At 47.1% G+C, this 16,712-nt stretch overlaps 1 protein-coding gene across 1 annotated transcript; it reads left to right on the top strand.

Moving 5' to 3' along the window:
• Nucleotides 1–1,774: 1,774 nt before the first annotated feature.
• USP11 (ubiquitin specific peptidase 11) lies at nt 1,775–16,314 on the top strand. The gene is given in 23 exon segments (XM_054566490.1): nt 1,775–1,818; nt 1,820–1,893; nt 1,896–1,928; nt 8,090–8,200; nt 8,371–8,501; nt 8,842–8,959; nt 9,295–9,440; nt 9,555–9,616; nt 9,737–9,836; nt 10,207–10,380; nt 10,483–10,641; nt 11,018–11,242; nt 11,367–11,450; nt 11,558–11,652; nt 12,350–12,556; nt 13,227–13,321; nt 13,474–13,719; nt 13,809–13,879; nt 14,076–14,188; nt 15,080–15,229; nt 15,315–15,430; nt 15,596–15,684; nt 15,768–16,314. Coding segments are annotated over 23 exon segments (2,772 nt in total). The 5' UTR covers nt 1,775–1,789; the 3' UTR covers nt 15,912–16,314.
• Nucleotides 16,315–16,712: the final 398 nt, after the last annotated feature.

Raw genomic sequence — 16,712 nt, 5'->3', positions numbered from 1 at the left:
GGCTCAAAGAGCAATGTGCCTCATGCCAAACTCATGACATTCTGGGGTCCCCCAGGTGAAAGGGTGCTGCTGCTTCTCTCTGAGTTTACACAACTGACTTTTGGCCCCCTCATCTGTTCCAGCTCTGGGCTAGGGTTTAGAATCACAGTAACAAAGACAGTCCCTGCCCTGCAGAGGTTACCTAAACACAGAAGTAAATTATGAAATTGTGTGATGGGGCGGGGTTGAAGTGCAGAGAGGGGTTGCTGGGGATACTCCAGGTCCAGGGACCTGTGTACATGAGTCTAGAGGTATGGGAAGACAAGGTGTGTTATCACCTGTGGGAGTGAGTGGTAAAGTGAAGGAAGCCACTGAAACAGACCCAGAATCATAAGCCTGTCTTGGGGAGTTTGTGGGTTGGTCAAGTGGGGATAGCCAATCTACAGGTAGATGCAGGGAGCCAGAGGGCCCAACATACACCTGAACTAATATAATATTGAATGTCTAAGTGTAATTGAAAAAAGTTATTACCAACAGGTAGGGCCAAGACCCCTAACGGAGAAGAAAATGGCATAGCCGAGTGCAGTGATTCTGAACTGGAAATAATCCTGCCCCATCCCCAGGGAATATTTAGCAGTGTTGGAGACCCATTTGGTTGTTCCAGCTGGGGAGTGCTACCGGTATCTACAGTGGGTAGAGGTCAGGGATGCAGCAAAACATCCTACAATGCTTCCCACAATAGAGAAATGCCAACAGTGCCTAGGTTGAGAAACCCTGGCCTAGTGCAATGGTTCATAAACTTTTGGTCTCAGGATCCTTTTATAGAATTAGAAGTTGAGGACACCCCAAAGCTTTTCTTCTCTTATATCATGTAGCTTCTGGGAAATTCCCCCACTCATGCAAGAGAGAGAATGACAGTGAAAAATAGTCCTGATTTTGTGAACCCCCTGAGAAGGTCTCCTGAACCGTGGAAAGCCTAGGACCGCAGTTTGAGAATCTCTGTCATGGTGTTTAAGGTCACAGCTCTGGAATATGGAATTCCTGAGTATGAACCATGGCTCAGCCACTTAACTAGCTTGGGCAAAGTGAGTTAACATTTCTGGTCCTCAGCTTGTTCCCGTATGGGTGGCAATGATACTATCTGCTGCCTAAGGCTACAATTTACCTGCAGTATAGCAGAGCTATTACTAGCTATCACTGCTGTAACTCTGGCACGGAGCTGACTTGCCTTCAACATATTTGTCGAGAGAATAAAATTTACTTCAGCAGGAAAGTCGCCTGCAGGCTTGGGTTGCTCTGGAGGTGATCACCTCTTTTACATTGGGTTTTGTGGGATAAGAAGGGTAGTGCATTGAAGGATGGGCATTCTGGTTATGCTAACAAAAACGCCCCTCCCAGGGTAGGGACCTGTGGTCCCCAGCAGAGCACGGACCGGTAAGACCCCGAACTTTAGTGTCCCTGAGCACTCTCCAGTATGTCCAAGTCTACCTCAGAGATCTCTGCCTCCACCTTCCAAACAACCGTTTCTCCGGACTCAACATAGCATTAGAATCCCACTAGACGCCTTTCTTTCTTAGCTCCCAGCTGGAGGTTTTACTCTGCCTGTTGGTCCCAGAGATAACCGCTCATGGTCGCAACAGCGCCTAGCCCTTGGACGCCTCCCACCGTGGTGTCCGCTTCCAAGACGGTAACAGACCCACGACTGTTTGGGGGGCTGCCTTTCCGTTTCCGGGACCAGAGTCCGGAAGTGGCAGTTGAGGGGCCTCTTCCTATCTCCCACTGCGGGGCCTGTGAGAAGAGGCGAAAGGCGATGGCGGCGGTCGCAGAGAATCCGCCGGCTGAGAGAGGACCGAGAACCACTGCATGAAGCGGTGCCGGGCCTGAAACTGCAACGGCGCCAGATGAATGGCGAGAGTGTGCAGAGCGTCCACTGCGGGCAGGCGAAAGCTGAGACCAGAGCATCTACTTAGGGGATAGTAGCCGTGCTGACCACGGAGAGGGATGTGGCGTCGAGGGCCGCAGGAGCTCTGCCTTGGGGGCGGGGGAGTGGCCTGTGGGACGGGGAATGAAAGGGGCGGGAAAGTGCCTGTGAGTGGATCGACTGTTCTGGGGAAAGAGGCGGGGCCTGTGCGGTGTAGCCTCACGCCTGAGAACTAGACGAGGTTTGTGGCGGGGAGACGGGGGCAGGGCCTGAGAAGAAATGGCCGTGGGGGTGGGCCCCAGCCGTCGTGGTGGCACTTGGAGCCTGGAAAAGAGGCGGTCTCCGCAATGGAGCATGGGGGGCGTGGTCTTCGTGGCGTCAAATAGCTCTGGGGCGATTGTGGTTGATCAGCGGAGCCTGAGAAGGCGGCAAGGCGGTGACGTAAGTCATAATAGCAAAATCCGAGCCCAACGGCTGTGCGCGGGAGAAGGGAGCCCGCGCCTGGGAACGAGGCTCGTGACGTAGGCCGAGAGGAGTGCCCTGAAGCCAAGGAAAAACTGCTGCAGAGGGGAGGTGGTGCCGTGAAGCAGAAAATGGCGTCTGCGAGTGAGCAAAGTTTGTGACGCGGCGAGGTTTCTGCCTCTGGCGGAGGCCGTCTTCCGAGGACGGGAGAAGAAAGTGCAGGTGATTGGCACGGGAGGGTCCTTCGATGTTACGTTCGTTTTCTGTTTTAGTACTGTTTTGTTTTTATCATCAGGAAAAAAAGTGCTATTTTTTAAAAAATGCCAATGAGTGTTTTCATAAATCGGCTTGTTTTACTGATTTCATTGCTAATCAGTGCTTGCAATGTACTGTTTCTGGGTTCATTTTCTTTTTCGCCGAGTTGCGTCTTGTTTTTTAAATTGTGAAATATGTAAACCCTAAACCGATTATATAAAACTTTTATTCTATAAAAATAAATGGCCTATGCTATTCAAAAAGTTAAAGGTCGTGAAAGACAAAAGATGAAGTACTATTCCAGATTGAAGGAATTAATGGGAGACTTAACGAGTCATGATAACGAAATGCAACGTGTGATCCTGGATTGGATCCCGGAGGAGAAAATAAATAAATAATTTAAAAATAAGGCTTTTTTCTTTATAAAACTAATTTTCTCTCTTGTACTGTAAAAGGTATTAATGGGAAAATGGGTGAAATTCCACTAGGTCTGTAGATTAAATATTAATACTGGTGATTTGCTTTTAATAATTGTGCTGTGGCTATATAGGAGGATATCTTAGTAGGACGTACATGCCGAAATATTTAGGGGTAAAGAACCATCACGTAAGCAACTTACTCTCAAATAGTTGAAAAATGGGACATAAAAATGTACTTAAAGAAACAATGATCGAGCAAATGGGTAAAATGTTAAATTGGAGGTGTCTGAATGAAGACTATTTGGGAAGTTTCGGTATTATTTTTGCAAATATTCTGAGTCTGTTTCAAAGTAAAAAAAAACTTGAATACTAAAACAAAAATGCGTGAATTCGACACGCTGCTTAAGGATCCGACTGTTAGCTTAAATCCTTCTGTGCTCCTCCCAAATGAAAATCCCCCCTCCCTGCTCCACGGGAAACTATTATCCTGAATTTTTAATTTAGTTAATGTTTTTCCACCACTGTATGCATTCATAAATAGTATTTGTGGTCTAAGCTTTCATTTTATGGAGGATATATATGAAATATTGGATGCATACCGTATCAGGTGGTACTTGGTATCTACATGACGTCATTTGTGACGTTGGCCTTGATCACTTAGAGAAGGCGGCATCTGCCTGGTTTCTGCATTCTACAGGTACTATTTTCCTCTTTCCATAATTTATGTCCACCCATTTCTCAAAACGTTTTAACAGCTTCCCATCTCATGCAGTGTAAATGTAAAGTTCTTACAGTGACTTGCAAGGTTTTATGGTTGGAGGGTGGTCCCAGGCGCTGATTTCTTCTTAGCTCCCTCTTGATTGCCCACCCTCCCCCTCACTCTCTCCATCCGGCCATATTGGACTCTTGCTGCTCCTGTAACGCCTCAAGCGGGCTCTCACCTGACGGTCTTTACAGGGAGGTTTGCAGGTCTTAAACTTTAATCATTGTACTGGTGAATATATATTCCTGTTACTGGACAGACGAAGTCGAGATTCACTACATCGGGAATAGAAATCGAGCGTTTTGTTGTTTTTTTTTTTAACCATTACGCTATAGCTTTCGAGCAAGGAAAAGCCTTAGTCCATCCTAAGAAAAAGCAATTATAACGAATGTTGTTTATAGCTTTTTGGAGATGTTCCGGGTTTCCTTTTGGGAGTGTTGAAAATGTTTTTGAAGTAGATAGAGGTTGTGGTTGCACAACATTGTGAATGTACGAAATGCCACTGTATTGTTCGCGTTTAAAATGGTTAATTATATGTTATGTGAATTTTTAAAATTTGTTATGTCAATAAAAAACATTCCCCACCAATGTTGGTTCGGTATTGAAGCCAGTTTATCGCTGCTGTTGTGGATAATACCATGAAGCGTTTTTCCTTAACTCCATTTTTTAAATGCTTACGTCTTTAGGTAAGAGCAAAGCATCTCAAGGTTCTTTAATTTGCCGTCCATTTTCTAGGGGTTTGCTGCAGTGGTCAGGGAATGTGTGTTTATAAAGCATTTTGAAACCATGAACTAACCCCTAAGTCATATACCTGATATCATTATTAATATTTGCACCTTCTATCTTTTGTCAGTTGGCAGATCTGGGCAAGGGCAATTAATTAATTTGGTCATCTGAACTGATTTAATTTCTAAGAGAAGTTTATATTTTAAGAGTAAATTTAAATCTGATAGTATGGCTTCCTTGGCAAATTTTAGTTTTTCCTTTTGAGGATGATGAACCATCTACAAACGTAATTAAATCAGGGAAATTGGAGGGAGTCTCTAGAAGGTCTGGAGAGTGTGGGTAGTTTTCCTTACAGGTAAGCAAGCATGGGGTTCTTTGTTCAGGTGAAGGAAGGAGGGTGGTTGGATTCAGTGTTGCAAAATGGATAGTGATGTGTGAAGGGAAAGCAACAATGTGGTGTTCATTGAAGATTAAGAACTAGCCTAGAAAAGTTGTGATTATTCTGTCAGTGGAGAAGGCTGCACAGCATGGAGGGGGGCATTAATTTAATGAAGACCCTAACCTAAATCAACTGAAATTTTCACGTTTGGTTGGCGATTGCTGCTATAGCTCTTACCCAAGGTAGGATATGCCTTGGCTACTGGTTGTAATTCTTTTGTAATTAAATCGGCCCCCCCCCCATGTATTTGTTCATAATTTTCATGAACCGAAAGGGGACAAGGGGTTTGTGAATCTAGAATCCTGAAGAGAGAAATCTTTTGCTAGACAGTCACTGTAACTGTCTTTGTTGAAATTGAGCATGAGTATGCTTTTTATCTTGAAAAATATGCAGTTACTGAAAGATTTATATTAGCATATTTAATTGTATATGTAAGTATAATTAACTTAGCAAGATAAACTTTGTCATTTTTTAAGTATTAAGTTTGAAAAATCTTTTATAAAAAATTAATTAAAATTTGGAGAATTTTAGATAAACCTAATTATGCCTATTGTCATTTCTTTTATAGAGTGATGGAGCAAATTTTTCTTATCTCCCAGAGATAGTTTAGGCATAAAAGACCATTTTAACAATGTTAGTATTCTGAATTTGGGAAGGACAAATCAAGAATAGTTAGAAAATACAAAAGTTGAAGTAAAGACAAAAAATATTATAGTCAACTTTGTAAAAACAGTGATAAACAGCAAAGATTATTAGGAGCTTAACTTTTAAAGCAAGGAATCCCTTTTGAAAATCAGTTGAGAGGATGTCAGAAAGCACCAAGAGTTAATAATTTGGTAAGAAAGGAACTTCTAATCTGGGCCTAAATTAATGTGGTCACTTTACAGAAAAAAAGACCTAAATTCTAACTTTCCTCTTTTGGTACATTGATGTAGCAATTTACAGTAAAGGATTTACTTATATGCCTTTATATATGTATTTAAGCTTCTGCAGATTTATAAGTAATAAATTCAAAACAATGTGATATTTTCCATCTGAAGAAGTTAATCAGATCTTAATTTATATCCATATCTCTAGTTCTCTAATTGTAGCTAGTATAATTAATCAATTATGTAAATTATTATCTTTCTTTTCTCCGGACACAAGAGAAAACTGGAGGACAGAGAATAATTAGCTTATTTCCATAAGCGTATGTTTCATAGCATTTTAACAAATTTGAGGAAGCACAAGTAAACATTAGTGATTTCAACAAGATCAGTTGTGTATCTATACACTAACAATAAGTAATTAGAAAATTAAAATTTAAAAGATACCACTTACAATAGCATCCAAAAAAATATAATGAAGTAAATAAAATAATGGGGGTGCTTTTCAGTCAAACAGTGACAACTCTGTATGAGTGCCACCTGGGTTGACAGATTATAAGACATCCTGATTTCAGAGGTGTTAAAAAATTTTTAAGTGTATTTTAATTAAAGAAACATGCTAGTAATTTTTGTAAAACTTCAGTCTTCATTAACAACTTTAGAAATCCAGGCTGTAGCCAAGTCTGGTGGTTTTGCTTACCCCCTATAAAGAGTGATTTTTAATGTTAATTTTCCTTAAAAATCTGCTTTTTAAAAGTTGAGCAATGCCGCCTTCTTGCATTGAAAGTTCCATTAACAATATATTAGCTTAACTGAATACATTAACCTCAGGCTGTCAGTGGAGGTAATGAAAACCATGAAGGGGAGGGATGAAAGTTCATTGAGGGGACCATCTAGATGAGTGATGGGAGGTTTGTGGCAGGAGCCACCTGGGTGGGGAGGGCATGTGTCTTTGGCACCAGTGAAGTGCAGGGTCTGTAGGGATCAATGGGTGGGGGAGCCCCACAGAAACGTTTGCCTATTCAGGCAAGACTCCTTGACTCAGAGGTTTTTCTATTCCTCCATCCCCCACCTCTCTAGTCCTTTTATAAACAAAGGGAAGTGGCCATTTTAAAGAATCCCTTTTATAGGGTTAAATTGCTGGAAAACTAATCAATACAATATTACATGTTTTTCATCAGTTTTGTAATTTTTTAGAAAAAGTGTTTATTTGAGGCTGTTAAGTATTTGGGACAGCCTTTTATGTGTCATTCCATAGCTGAGCAGGTTTAGGGAGACAGGGATTGTGTGTCTGTGCATATATGAGCTTTTATGTTGAAGCCCTGGGATTGAACAGTAACAGCTAACATTTATTTCGTACTTAATATATGTCAGGTGTTTTCCAGCGACGAGAATTTCTCAGGACATTTTGCAAAGGCAGATTTCATCAGTTTTAACTTTTTACCCTTGTAGTGCAAATAAATGTTTCTCCTTTAAAAGAGAGCTGATGGAGCTGTATACTTAAAAATGGGTCACATGGTCAATTTTATGTTGTGTTTTTTACCACACTTTAAAAAAAAATGAGCTAGTCACCCTAAACTCAGAAATTTATTGTAAGGCCAAAATAAATCCTGAATACGAAAGTGATGAAAAATGGGGATACTCAGTCTTTGAAGGAAAACCTTATGATTCTTTTAGCATTTAAAATTCTTTTCAGTTTCTGAGCAGATTTTCAGAATTTACTAATCCATTTCTTAGCTGAAGATTTTATGCTTCCATTTATGTGTTGTTCCAAACACTGCACACTTAATGACTAAAACCTAATAACATTAGCTGCAAATAACATATTTTGAGCTTAATTTAACTATGTTACACCATAGACAAATACAAGTGAATTGCTGTTTATTCTTTAATAAAACCTCATGTTTCCCAGCACTGTAGGTATGGGGTTTTCCCCCTTTATGAGCACATTTTCTGCTCTTAATCAAATCTCTTTGAGTATCCTAAGAAGTTAGGTAATCTATGCAAATCTGAGTTTTACTGAATAAGTTTTTCTTCTAATTTATTTATTTTTGATGCTGGAACTTTTTTGTTTTGAATTCTGGGTAGAATTTTTGAAAATTGAGATATAGTTGACATACAACATTATCAGTTTTAGGGATGCACGAAACTTGTCATCTTGACTTACAATGTGTTGATACTTTTAGTGTAATAACCTTAGGAAGTGGCAAAACTAACCCCTAGATAACCATGTGACGTCCCTGTTACCTCTCTGGTCCAGGTTCCTTGTGGAGCAACACTGGTACAAACTGTGGGAAGTGCACGTACAGGGAGGAGACCAGGACTCTAGCACCTTCCCTGGCTGTATCAATAATGCTAAGCTCTTTGAAGGTACAGGCCTCTGCCTCCCCACATCATCCTAGCCCTGGAGTTCTTTTCCCTTCTGTCCTTGCAAATGGTCATAGCCCCTTCTCTGTATTAGGTCATTGGTAGCATGTCCAGGTGACTCATCACTTTACTTCCCTGATTCTTCCTCTGCCTCCTCCCCATGCTCCTCACAGATGAGGTAAACAGGCACCTCAAGGAGGGACTGGTGGAAGGTGAGAACTATGCGCTGCTCCCAGTGGCTGCTTGGCATTACCTGGTGAGCTGGTATGGTCTAGAGCATGGCCAACCTCCCATTGAACATAAGGTATAGTGGGTGGGGAGGGTGCTGGGAGGTAGATTCTGGGGGTGGGGGGTGGGTAGGGGGAAGGCTTTATAGGCCCAGGATGCATCCAGACCCATGTGTGTACATGTGTCTCCACATGTGCTGTATAGACATATCTGTGCCTGCACTCCTCTCCCCTCAGGTCATTATACAAGTATCTTGGTGTATCCCCTGTGTGTGTTTGCCTGTGTCTATGCTCCTCTGATCTCAGAGGTCGTACTGTGTGTGTGTGTGTGTGTGTGTGTGTGTGTGTGTGTGTGTGTGTGCGCGCGCTCGCACGCACTGTGGGTACACTTGTGTGTGTGCTCTTCCACCCTACCAGGTCGTGGAGCTGCGTGGCATCTATAAGGCTGAGGTGTACCCAATAGAACTGCTGCTTGTCCAGCACAGTGATATGGACACACCTCACACTGCTCAATTCAGCCGCACAGATTCTATTGGTGAGTCTGAGGATCATGTATGAGTTGGCGTTCCCAGCCACAGCTCATAGCTCAGTAACCTAAGAAGGCATGGGGTTTGGCTGTGGCAGACTGAAAAGGCCTTGGTCGAGTTGGACAGACGCCCTGAGAGGTCCTGAGGGTCTAGCAGCTTAGCTGGTGTGGCAGAGGATATTTACCAGGGGTCTCAAGTCCTGAATGTGATTCAACCATTGAGAACACAAAGTATTGAACAAGTGTGCAAGGTCTGTGGGGATGAGGCAGGGGTCTGGCGTTGAGCTGGGTCAATTATTCAGGGCCCCAGGATGGCCTTGAATGGGTTTCTTTACTGTCCACAGACCTAGTTTTGCGTACCGCTCGAGAGCAGTTTCTAGTGAGTCCCCAGGAAGAGACACGGCTTTGGGTCAAGAACGCGGAGGGCTCTTTTGAGAGATTGTGCAACACACGTGTCACAGTGCTTGACGCTGCTCTCAAGTCTGGGCAGGTAAGGGTGGGGGTCTTTTCTGCTCCCCGGCAGTGCTCACACTGGGGGAGGTGAGAGCTAGGTGCCCACTGGCCCTCCACAAATGCCTTTCCCATTTTTTCTTCCCCCAACCAGTTGGTCGTCATGGAGACCCGAAGCAAGGATGGCACTTGGCCCAGCAAACAGCCACGTGCTGTGTAAGCCCTTGGGGTGTCTGGTCCCAAGTGGGGTCCCACAGTAGGCAGAAGACAGAGCCCATGAGCACAGTTCACCCTCATGTAGTAGGCCCTCAGCTGATAGTTTCTCATCCACCCCAGGAGCAGCGCATCGAAGGAGGATGAGAACTTCCAGGGCCAGCCAGGCATCTGTGGTCTCACCAACCTGGGCAACACGTGCTTCATGAACTCGGCCCTGCAGGTGGGGCCATTGGGGCTCTGTCTGGTATAGCCACGGGGTTGGGCTTCAAGCTGTGGGGATCAAGGACAGGGCTAGAGGATCCTCAGGGCAAGGGGTCGCAAGTCTGACTTCACATGTTCATGTTCCTTCCTGAAACATCAATAGCTTCTTGCCCGCTGGCCCCCTGCTTTCCCTTTTCTTCCCCCTCTTGTCACTACTTTCTCTCTCCTGAAATACTGCCCGTCTTCTCTCCCCTAGTCCTGCCCCTTTCCCCCATCCCTCTGCCCCTTCACTCTTCCGTCCCCCCTCCTCCTCACTTCCTTTTCTCAGTCCCTGCCTTGGTCATCTCTCTGTCCTCTCCACCTCACTCCCCTGGCCTTGCCCCCTGCAGTGCCTCAGCAATGTCCCGCAGCTCACCGAGTACTTCCTCAAAAACCGCTACCTGGAGGAGCTCAACTTCTGCAACCCGCTGGGCATGAAGGGTGAGATCGCAGAGGCCTATGCGGACCTGGTGAAGCAGGCCTGGTCTGGCCACCACCGCTCCATCGTGCCCAATGTGTTCAAGGTGTGACTCGGCCTTGAGCTGCCCCTTATCCCCCCACCCTCACTTCTCTTGACTCTCCTAACTCACTCCCTCTTATGCTGTCGGCCCTGCCCATCTTCTCAGACCAAGGTTGGCCACTTTGCATCCCAGTTTCTGGGCTACCAGCAGCATGACTCACAGGAGCTGCTGTCATTCCTCCTGGATGGGCTGCACGAGGACCTCAATCGTGTCAAGAAGAAGGAATATGTGGAGCTGTGTGATGCCGCTGGGCGGCCTGATCACGTAGGCGCTCCTGAAAGACCCCCATCCTGAGAGCCCCATTAAAGCCACTAGGGCCTCTCCTTTGGGGATTCTCTGGCTTCCCTAGGATATATCGTATCCCACCCTACCCCCCCCACCCCAGGTGGAACCTCACTCCCAACCTTGGCTCCAGCGCCGCATGTACCCCCACACTCAACCCAGAGAACCCCCACCCAGTCTGCTGCCCAGAATAAACCCCAACCCTGACAGCGAAGTCTCCAGAGAGCCCTAGCTGTAAATCTACTCTGAACTTTACCAGGGGCCCTGACCTTAACTTTAACCCCATGCACGTCCACCCCATACCATGGTTCTTCCTGCCCTGGGCAAGCCCTGCCACCCACTATGACACTGTCAACAGGAGGTTGCTCAGGAGGCCTGGCAGAACCACAAACGGCGGAATGATTCTGTGATCGTGGACACTTTCCACGGCCTTTTCAAGTCCACGCTGGTGTGCCCTGATTGTGGCAATGTGTCTGTGACCTTCGACCCCTTCTGCTACCTCAGTGTTCCACTGCCTGTCAGCCACAAGAGGGTCATGGAGGTCTTCTTTGTCTCCATGGACCCTCGCCGCAAGCCAGAGCAGGTATGGGGGAATGGGGACATAACGAGGGACGTGCAGTCAGCCGGTTTGATGACTCTGCCATGCCTCAAGGTTCCTGCACTAACTCACTGCATGCCCTTCTTCTCTTTTGTGGACGCTTTCTCAGCACCGGCTTGTGGTCCCCAAGAAAGGCAAGATCTCAGATTTGTGTGTGGCCCTGGCCAAACACACTGGGGTCTCGCCAGAAAGGGTAAGGCTCTGTGGACCGATGGAGGGTGGCATTCAGGAGCAGAGAAGCTGAAGGGTCTATGGGGGCCTTACAGACTGACCAGCCCCCTCTTGGCATCCTGTTTCCAGATGATGGTGGCCGATGTCTTCAGTCACCGCTTCTATAAGATCTATCAGCTGGAAGAGTCTCTGAGCAGCATCTTGGACCGAGATGATATCTTCATGTGAGCGAGGGAACCAAGGAAATTGGGGTTCCTCAGGAACATCCTTCACTTAACCACTTTCCCTCTCCCCACTCCTCACCCAATTGACAGGGCACTGGTCCCGTGCAGGGCTTTGGCCATGTGCCGTAGTGGTGTGGTGACAGATTCTAATACAAGGCACCCTCTTCCTTACTATGCGAGGGGGGCTCCTGTTTCTTCTTTATTTCATTCAGCACTTGCTGAACACCTCCTATGTACCAGATGCTGATCTGCACTCCTTTCTCATATTGCAGTCCTCAAAAACCAAAACAGTTTTTGAAACAGGGAACACGAAGGTGCTTTCTGAACACAAGAGCATTCAAAACATTAAAATCTTCGTGTAACTAAATTGAAAGTGCTTCATGAGTTCAAAAGTTATTTGTAAACCAAGTAGTGTTTTCCAGAAGGAAAATGATTTTAAATCCCTTCATTGCTAAAAGTTTTTGTTCAGCCCCTCAAAGCTTTGGTATCACCAAAGTACTTTATAAAATACCACATAAACAATGTGCCATTTAAATCATCTAACAGTTGGCAAAGCAGAAAACACTGAGTGACTCTTAAGACGCTTTAAAAAATATTTTCAGACTATGAGGGGTGAGTGGGTGGGGCAGTTGGGTCAGAGTCCGAAAGTCCCTCTTGGGTGTCCTGGTTGAGCATGATCTGATGGCCACCCCTGCAGATATGAGGTGTCAGGCAGGTCTTCTATCAGCGAGAACACCAGGGAGGATGTGGTGCTCCCTATCTACCTGCGGGAGCGCACCCCAGCCCGGGACTACAACAACTCCTACTACGGCCTGATGCTCTTTGGACACCCACTTCTGGTGTCAGTGCCCCGGGACCGGCTCTCCTGGGATGCGCTGTACCACATCCTGCTGTACCGCCTCTCGTGAGTCTGCCCTTCGGGGGATGGGTGGGGTCTGAACTCCAACCTGGGTGTCTAGCTGCTTGGCTACCACCTCACCTCCTTTCCGTGGCCACTAGACAGCTCAAACTTCATATGGTCAGAGAGAAACATGTAGGTTTTTTTTCTTTCCCTAACTCTCTGGTTTTGCCACCGCCTCTCTTAGGTGCTAGGGACACAAAGGGGATCAAAGTGGACAAAACACAGACAACATGACCTTGTACTTCTTGTCTCCTCCTTGGGGAGGCTTGTTTATTTTTAACCCAATAGATTTTTATCGGGTTTAAAATCCAGAGTCCTTCCTTACCAAGGCCGGCAGAGTACTGTGCTTACTGCCTGGCTTAACGCCTCCCTTATTTTCCACTTACAAATCCACTCCTCAGAAGTCCTCCCTGACCAAAATTTACAGCGTACTGTGTGACTGTGTGCCAGTGGCTTATTCCACTTAAGATCCACGGTCCTTAACTGTAGTATGCTAGATACTCCATTGTTGGGCCGGGTCTTCTGTGTCACCTCCTGAGGCCATCCGGGTTCCTCATTAACAGCTGTTAGTGTAGGGGCTTACAAGTGGCTTCTCCTTGCAAGCAGTGTAGAATCCTGGCATCTGTCCTCTCTGCCCTGTGCCCCTCCTTGAGAGCCTCCTCTGTTCTTGTAGACGCTATGTGACCAGACCCAGCTCGGATGACGAAGATGATGGCGATGAGAAAGGTGAGGAAGAAGGCGGTGGCAAGAGGATGCACAAGGATGAGGGTTTGTACAAGCAGTCTCATGGCCAGAGGGAGGGTTTACGGGGTGGGGGGTCTAGGATAAGTCTGACTCCCACAGGATCCTCCTGGATGATTATTGCTGCTCACCCCCTAGGGCTCACACAGACCCACCTCTGACATTTTCTCCTATCTTAGCAGACATGGAGGGTAAGAACAGCATCCCCAAGCCCGGAAACGTGGCTGGGGGCAGCTCCCAGGACCCTGGGTCAGAGCAGGCTGGGCCCAGCTCTGGAGTTGCTGGTGGGAGCCGGGCCCCTGTGGAGAACTCTCCTGGACCATCTCACTGGCCCCAGAGAGCACGGCGCAAGCACCTATTCACCCTGCAGACAGTGAATTCCAACGGGACCAGTGACCGCTCAAACTTTAATGAGGATACTCATGGTATTTCCTTCCGCTGTGAGCCAGGGTTGGGAAGGTGGAAGCGGGGATTCCTTGGCAGCAGGACCCATGACCACCTCCCTCACCCCCAGCCCAGCCGTACATTGCCATCGACTGGGAGCCAGAGATGAAGAAGCGTTACTATGATGAGGTGGAAGCTGAGGTAAACAGGGTCCCAGGGATGGGGGAACACTTGCAGCTGCATCCCTTCAGCTCTTCACACATCCCCCCAAGTCCTCCAAGCTGTGACTGCAGAGTTCCCAGGGCTTCGGATTCCTGTCTTCAAAGTCCATGCTCTTACCACTCTGCCTTGTGTCTTCTACCCCAACACCTGGCGGGCCGCCACTCCCCCACCCTAGGGCTACGTCAAGCATGACTGCGTTGGGTACGTGCTGAAGAAGGCTCCAGTGAGGCTGCAGGAGTGCATTGAGCTCTTCACCACTGTGGAGACCCTGGAGAAGGAAAACCCCTGGTGAGGGACCAGGGCCCCTGGGGCTATAGTTGGATGGGACCACCTGCCCAGGTCCCTGTTACCTCTCACTATACCTCTTTCTCCTCTCTTCCTCACTCAAATGCATCTGTCACTCCGGCCACCCACACCCCAACCATATTCCCACCTCAGAGCCTTTGCCTGGGCTGTTCTTTCTCCCAGGAATGCTCTTTGTCCAGTTCGGGACAAGACTCCTTCAATTTGTTCAGATTTTCAATCAGATGTCCCGTTATCAGAAAGATGTTCTCTTATGACCCCATCACCTCCCTCCATTCCCTCCCAGTGCTCTTTTCTTCCTGGCTGAACATTACTTTCTAGCTCAGTAACACCACTTGACGTCACATCCTAGATCCCCTGGGTTGCATCATTGTTTGTCGTCTCTGTTAGAGTAAACCCCTTGAGGGTGTCTCTTTTCACTGATTATAATAGTGTGGAGTATGCAGCAGGTTCTCAATAGATGTTTGCAGCATAGACAGAACATAGAGAAAGCCTAAAAGATCAAGCCAGTCTCAAAAACAAGAGCAACATCTCCGCAAGCAGAAAGGAAACAGAAATACAAAGTAGTGCCAAAGGATTGAGCAGTACAGTCAGTGAGTGAAATAGGAAAGGAAAACGAGAGGATGAGAGGCGAGCTCTGAAATAAGACTAGTGCCATCACATTCACCAGAAACAACAAAAATACACCCGATTACAAGAGCACATAAAGAGAAGGCAGTTGGTGAGCCCTTGATGAATGATGTGTGAAGAGCAAACTAGAGGAACAAGAAGGCTGGAAGTAAGCAGCGTGGCTGGACTGGACAAGGCCCACGAAGGCCACCTGGTAGAAAGCATGCCCAGAAGGTGTCTGTGTTCTGACTTGGGCTCTGTCTGTAGGTACTGCCCCTCTTGCAAGCAGCACCAGCTGGCCACCAAGAAGCTGGACCTGTGGACACTGCCTGAGACTCTCATTATCCACCTGAAGCGCTTTTCCTACACAAAGTTCTCCCGCGAGAAGCTGGACACCCTTGTGGAATTTCCTATTCGGTCTGGGGTCCAGGGAGGCTGTCTGGGGGGAAAGGCAGGGAGTTGGGAGGGGGTATGCTCTTATTAACCCTCCCCCCACCCACAGGGACCTGGACTTCTCTGAGTTTGTAATCAAGCCGCAGAATGAGTCAGCCCCAGAGCTGTACAAATATGATCTCATCGCGGTGTCCAACCATTATGGGGGCCTGCGTGATGGACACTGTATGTGGCAGGGGCATGCCCTGGGGGGGGGTCAGGATATCCCCAGTGGGTGTCTAGATGTGTGAGCCAGTTGTGGGGTCATCAGGGTGGGAGGAGTGAAAGAGCAAACCTGACACCACTTAGGGGCTTTCATGGTAGGCGAGGACAGCTCCCCTTCTCTTCCAGACACAACATTTGCCTGCAACAAGGACAGTGGGCAGTGGCACTACTTTGATGACAACAGCGTCTCGCCTGTGTCTGAGAATCAGATTGAGGTGTGACTTCTGAGCTCCCTCCTCACCTTCTCCCAACCCTCCCCTCATCCCAATCCACACTGACTCCTGTTCTCTCCCTGCAGTCCAAGGCAGCCTATGTCCTCTTCTACCAACGCCAGGATGTGGCACGTCGCCTGCAACCCAAGCCCCAGCCTGGCTCATCTGACCCCCCAGCACCTCCTGCCTGTGATTCCCTACCCAAATCTGAGTCCATGGATGTAAACTGAACAGCTCTGGCCCTGCCACAGGAAAGGAAGCTATTTCTGTTCTCTTCCTCTCTCTAGTCCTGCCCTCTTACCTGTGTTAGGTTCTACCCTGCCTCTCCTGTCCCCGCCCCCCACCCGTGCCAGGCATCACAGGCTTAGTTGTGGCTACTGTTCTCTTGTGCCGCCATATTGCTCTTTTCTGGGGAAGAAGTTGTGTCTCCTCCCGGCAGTGTGTCCCTGCCTGTGTTTGCCCCATAGAGCATTAACCTTCCCTTCTATCCTCTATTTATGGTTGTGCCCTTTCCTCTGTCCTCAACCTGTGTTGTTCTGAGGGGGTGGTGGTTGGGTACACCTGAACAGAGTGTATTTTCTTATTGAGACCCTGTACCTTTCGCTGTGTATATATAAAGTGCCAGTGTATTCCTTGGCAGTGTGGGGATTTTTTTTGTTCCCATATTTACTAAGCACCAGTTGAATGCCTGTGTGGTTATGTGTGCTTATGTTCATTGGATGCTACATGTGTGGTGGGTGCTGTTCTCGAGTGCTCATTGTGTGCCAGCTGTGTGCCAGGTGCTATTCTAAGTGTTTTTGAAGCACCATCTGCATGCCACACACAATTCCCAGCACCAAGTGCATGCACAGTGTTTTCCAGAGCATTTTACACATATTGACTCATAATCCTCACAACAGTCTCTCACACAAGTTGTCATTTCCAGTTTCAGATGGGGAAATTAAGGTACAGAGGTCAAGCCATTGCTGAAGTTCTGTCAGGAGGACAGCATACCTCATCAGTTATACTGGTGGTCTCTGGAGGGGCCATTT

This window comes from Pteronotus mesoamericanus, unplaced genomic scaffold, assembly GCF_021234165.1.
Source record: "Pteronotus mesoamericanus isolate MK-2021 breed Mesoamerican mustached bat unplaced genomic scaffold, CSHL_Meso_final contig_173, whole genome shotgun sequence".
NCBI classification, from domain to species: Eukaryota; Metazoa; Chordata; class Mammalia; order Chiroptera; family Mormoopidae; genus Pteronotus; species Pteronotus mesoamericanus.
This window is presented reverse-complemented; position numbering and strand designations above follow the sequence as displayed.